At 39.1% G+C, this 5,592-nt stretch overlaps 1 protein-coding gene across 1 annotated transcript; it reads right to left on the minus strand.

Moving 5' to 3' along the window:
- Positions 1-281: 281 nt before the first annotated feature.
- On the minus strand, positions 282-1,127 carry LOC122591597. The gene has a single exon (XM_043763858.1). The coding sequence runs from the start codon at positions 1,125-1,127 to the stop codon at positions 282-284; it is 846 nt and encodes a 281-aa protein (XP_043619793.1).
- Positions 1,128-5,592: the final 4,465 nt, after the last annotated feature.

Below are 5,592 nucleotides of genomic sequence, written 5' to 3' on the forward strand. Positions count from 1 at the left end.
TTATCATCTCATCTTACCAATCATAGTCCTGCCATAGGCTTTTGTTTTTGGAAACTTTTTTTGTGCGTATGCGCCCAACACCTTTTTTTTTTTAGGTAAAGAGGCTACCCCGGTGAATTTTATAACAATCAACCAATAATTACAAGTAACGTAACAGAGTGCCACATTAGTTTAATACATATGATAGGCCATATGTATTTTGGAACAAGCTAATAAACTAGCATACTATTAATACATTACATTCAAATAGAAATTAAAATGCTTCAAAGTAAACATCTTGATTAGCCATCTTCAAGAGTGAGCTCATTTGGTAGTTGCCATTGAGCCATCAAACCTTGCACACTAACAGTAGCTTTGAATCTCATGGACATAAGCTTCAATCGTACCGTATACTTGATCACTTCAGCTAGTTCAGATGGAGTTCTTCGAGTTGTAGTGAAAAGCCAACTATTTCTCTCCTGCCAAACAAAATAAGATGTAGCTGCAACTAAAAGTTTAGCAATTGTGACCTGCCCTGATTTTTGGGGCTGCACAATTAGCCATCCAGCAATACTATCCCATATGTTTGGGAGGTTTTGTAGTCCAACAAGGGACCTGACCTCATTCCACACCTGGACCGAGTAGTAGTATTCAAAGAATAAATGCGAGTGCGAATCGAGACCATGTTGACAAAGAGAACAACACATGAGCATGAGATTAGTTTCACTCCCCACATCCCATCGTTTCATTTGATCCTGCGTTTTAAGCTTGTTTCGCATGACCAACCATAAGTGAAAGGCATGTGTTGGAATACATTGAGGAACCCAAACCAAATTAACCCATGGAATAACATCACTTCTATGTCTAATAGAATCCCATACTCTAGAAGCAGAAAAATCAGCTTCTACGCCATACCGATCACACCAAGTTATAGAGTCATTGCCATCTTGAATTTGTGCTAAAGGTATATTAATAAGTACAGGAAAAAGATCATACCATGCTACAGGAAACTTCCACTGTCCATTTGAGAGCATATCTGACACATTATCTTTCAAAGAAAAACCCGCATTTGCAATAGCTCGTGGGGATACATGCTGAATGAGTGGGCTGTCCTGGCACCAATTATCAAACCACATTGAAGTAGACATACCGTTACCTATTTCAGATCGAACAAAAGGCCTAATCAGGGGTCTAAGTTGGAGCAACTTGCGCCACCCCCAACTGACACCTTCTCGAAGAGGTACATCCCAAAAGTTCCCGTCCTTTCAGCTTAAAATCATAAACCCATTGAACCCAAAGAGAATCTCTCTTATTCAGAATCACCCATATATGGTTAGACATTAACGCTTTATTCATGTCAGCGATTCTTCGAATGCCAAGACCTCCCTCATATTTTGGAAGACATATTGCCTTCCATGCAACCTTGGCCTTACCTCTTGACGTAGTACCATGAGCCCAAAGGAAATCACGCATCTTTTGCTCAAGTTCAGCAATTATTCTAGCAGGCAGAATAAACACGGAGGCCCAATAAATATGCATTGATGATAAAACTGACCTTATTAATTGGAGCCTACCCGCAAAAGATAACAACTTGTTTCTCCAATCACTAATTCGCTTTTCCATCTTTTCGACCAGGATCCTACAATCCTGATAAATCAATCTTGAGGCAATGAGCAGGACACCCAAATAACGTATTGGCAGCTTACCTTCCTCGAAAGGCATAATTGAAAGAATAGACGACTTTGTGTAATCCGGCACATTACAAAAGAAGGCTGTACTTTTTGGGAGACTTGGAACCAATCCCGACATATCCTTAAACGCATTTAAGGAATCCATTATGATTTTTGCAGAATCGACATCACCCCGTGAGAACAAGAAAAGGTCATCAGCAAAACATAGGTTCGCAATCTTCTGTTTTTCACACCGGTTATGAAATTTGAAAGAATTTGACAATTGAACCGATTGTTGCAATAGAAGAGTCAATACCTCCATGACGAGGGTAAATAGGTAGGGTGACATAGGGTCACCTTGCGGAAGGCCTCATTTGCCTTTAAAATAACCATAGAGGTTTCCATTAATCGAGAGGGAGAAGGAAGCAGTTGACACACAAGTCATAATCCATTTCACCATAGTATCATGAAACCCAAACTCATGTAAAATAGCATGTAAAAACTGCCAATCCACAGTATCATAAGCTTTCTGTATATCTACCTTAAAAGCACAACGAGGTGGGCCTCTATCCCGATGATATTCATGCATCAATTCTTGTGTAAGTAAAATGTTATCAGAAATACGTCTATCAGGCACAAAAGCAGACTGATTTATACTTACAACATCATGCAGCCCTTCCTTGATGCGGTTCGTAAGAATCTTGCTTATACACTTATAGATAACATTACAACAAGAGATAGGTCTGTAGTCATTTACCCGTGAGGGAGTCGGAACCTTTGGAACCAAAGCCAAAATAGTATGGTTTAATTCCTTCAATAAGCAGCCATTTAAGAAGAAGTCTTTAACAGCCTTACAAATGTCGCTGCCCACAATATCCCAAGAGTTCTTAAAGAAAGCAGAAGAGTAACCATCAGGTCCCGGGGCCTTATTATCCCCGATAGAAAAAATAGCAGCTTTAATTTCATCATCAGAGACCTGTCTTACCATATGCACGGCTTTTTGAGCTGAAATCTTTTTAGTAAAGAGCCCCTGCGTAGGTAGCTGGTTCGAGCTGCCCTCCACACCCAAGAAATTCGTGTAATGATTAACAAAAACATATTGCACCTCCCCCCCTTCATACGTTACTCCATTAGCATCTGTGATCATCTCAATACGACTCCTATGATTCTTTGCTTTAACAGAGTTATGAAAATAAGAAGAGTTAGCATCACCAACCTGTAGCCATTCTACTTTGGACTTTTGCTTTAGAAACCGCTCCTCATCCAATAATGCATTCTTGTAATTATTTAAACACTCTGATTCTTGTTGACGTAATACAGAACTAGACGGATCCGCATCAATATCACGTTGGAATGCATCAAGTTGGTTGCGTAGAACTATTACTTTTTGATGAATATTTCCTTGTTTTGTAAGCAGGTTTCGCATGGGAGTTTTCATCATTCGAAGCTTCTTCACAACTTTAAACATATTATGACCATCAACCTCAGTTTTCCACCCTTTCTCCACCTCATCCTTGAAACCAGATTTATGAACTAGGAAATTAGCAAACTTAAATGGCTTCGGACGGTCACGAGAAACACTTGGAAGTTTTAGGATACACGGTGAGTGATCTGATACACGATATGGATGGAAGATGGCAAAAGAAGACGGGTATTCAGTTATAAATTGGTTATTACCCATAATTCTATCAATCTTCTTCAAAATACCCACACCCTTCTTTGGTTTCTGACTCCAAGTATAGTGTAGGCAAGAACTATTCACATCCATAACCTCTATTTGCTCAACACAATCCTTGAATTCACGCATTCCAATATTGATCGTAGAAGAACCAGCAAATTGATCTTCCAAATTAAGAGATGTATTGAAATCACCTAATACTGCCCATGGGTTATCACGAACAAAATTATGGTGCATACATAGATTATTCCATAAGGCTCTCCTGTTCTTGTAATGATTATGAGCGTAAATGAATGAACAACAAAGGACCTTCTTATCGACATTGAAATTAATCTGCACGTGCACGGCTTGGTCAGTTTGAGAAAGAACCATAAGATCAACTATATTCGTATTCCATCCAACAATGATTCGTGTTCCTTTTGAACACAAATTACCATTCGACATCCAATCCCAAGACATGCAAATCATTTTACAGATATTAAATAACCGAGAAACATCAACATGAGATTCCATAATTGCACAAATATTCAAGCGATTTTCTGTAACCACTTGACGAACCTCTTTTTGCTTTAGAGGACGGTTCAATCCTCTTATATTCCACGCTACAACACTACCCATTGGAACCTTTTTGACCAGGAGTGCTTGCCCCCTCAGTAGTAGTTTTTATATTTTCTGTTCCTTCATTATGAGTAGCTGTGGGAGTAGTCGCTGATGCCATAAACTTAGTATTTTCAGTTTCATCATAGACCACTTCCACATTTTCATCATCAGATGCTTCCCCAGATTCTAAAACAGACTCTAATCTAGCTTTTTAAGGATCCGAAACCCGCTCATTATTGGCCCCATCACCATAATCAGAAAGAAAATCATACGGGTTACTAGTTTTCACTGACGAGGTAGAAGAACCATCAGCCTTATCACTCTTGGAATGATCAGGTTGCTTGTCATTTTTCACCACTGGTCTATAAATTTTTGTCGGAGCTTGTTTTTTCATTGGAAAGCCTTTCTTCTCTCTACGACCTTTTATTACTTGAAACCCATCATCACTCGATTTGGCAGGTTCCTTGGAAACAACTTTCACTTGTTTAGGGCATTGAGCATCAACATGCCCAAAAATACAACAAGAAACACACCGGGGAGGCTTCCACTCATATTCCAATGTTACTCTAGACTTTGTGTGTCCCCCACCATCCATAGCTGGAATTGCAATATTAAGCGACTCTTTTAACTCTTTATCAGCTGAATTTTGATCATTGCTCGCGCAAAACTACTCCTGCCCCAAGACTCGGTACACATAGCAGTTGTATATGTATCTAGCATTTTTGGAATACCTATTTTAGAAGCTAGCATACTAAGCCCATCATCAGAAAACACAACTAATGGAACATCATGTAATTTCACCCATATAGGGATAGAGAAAAGATCCTCCTTCTTAAGATCAATTGTAGGTGACCATGGTTTTAATATGAGTGGTGAATTGCGAATTAGCCATGGGCCATCCTCCAATAATTTGTCCATACCATCCTTCGATCCAAACTTAAAAAAGAAAAAACCTTTTGAGTTCATCATCACACGTGTCAGACCATATTTCTTCCATGAGTTCTTCACAAAGTTTTCAACAACGGAGTAAGCTATACGTTTACCAAGAAATTACCCATATAATGTATTCATATATCGATCAGCAGTTTTCTTGATAGCTTCTAAAGGTATAACTATATCAACATCATCAGTAGAACTGTCAACATTAGTATGCCTGAAATTCACCTTAGAAGTTGTGTTTTGAGCCTCCACCACTTTTGCATACGAACTTGGCCCTGAATTGTGTTCATGTTGGACACATTTCTCCTGTACGTTCTTTTTAACCTCGGGCATGTGTAGAGAATATCCATATTTTTCATACTCCTTTACTGTCTCTACATTCACATTTTTTCCTTTATCTATAACAGAATCCAATGAACTAGCTACTGGATCATTAACAACACTACTTGGTTTACGTGGCATTGTTAAATGAGCAGGAGCTTTTTCTTGTGTTCCATCTTGTCCAGCCATCGAAATAGTTGTTGCAACCGAAGCAGGTCCAGGAGTTTTGTTAGTGGTAGGAATACCACCACCTGATGGCTGATCATTAACAACATTAGTAGCATCTGATCTTAGCAGCAGTTGTCGTCCCCACCCTTGATCCAGTTGTACTCGTATTAGGGTTTCTAAGAATCCTGCGAACAGGGACTTTCCCATCTATTTTCTTAATCTTACTCGCTAGACCAT

Source organism: Erigeron canadensis, chromosome 3, assembly GCF_010389155.1.
Source record: "Erigeron canadensis isolate Cc75 chromosome 3, C_canadensis_v1, whole genome shotgun sequence".
Classification (NCBI taxonomy): domain Eukaryota; kingdom Viridiplantae; phylum Streptophyta; class Magnoliopsida; order Asterales; family Asteraceae; genus Erigeron; species Erigeron canadensis.

Coding starts and splice junctions, on each gene's coding strand:
- LOC122591597 (XM_043763858.1), bottom strand. CDS start 1,127: ATGTCTACTTCAATGTGGTTTGATAATTGGTGCCAGGACAGCCCACTC.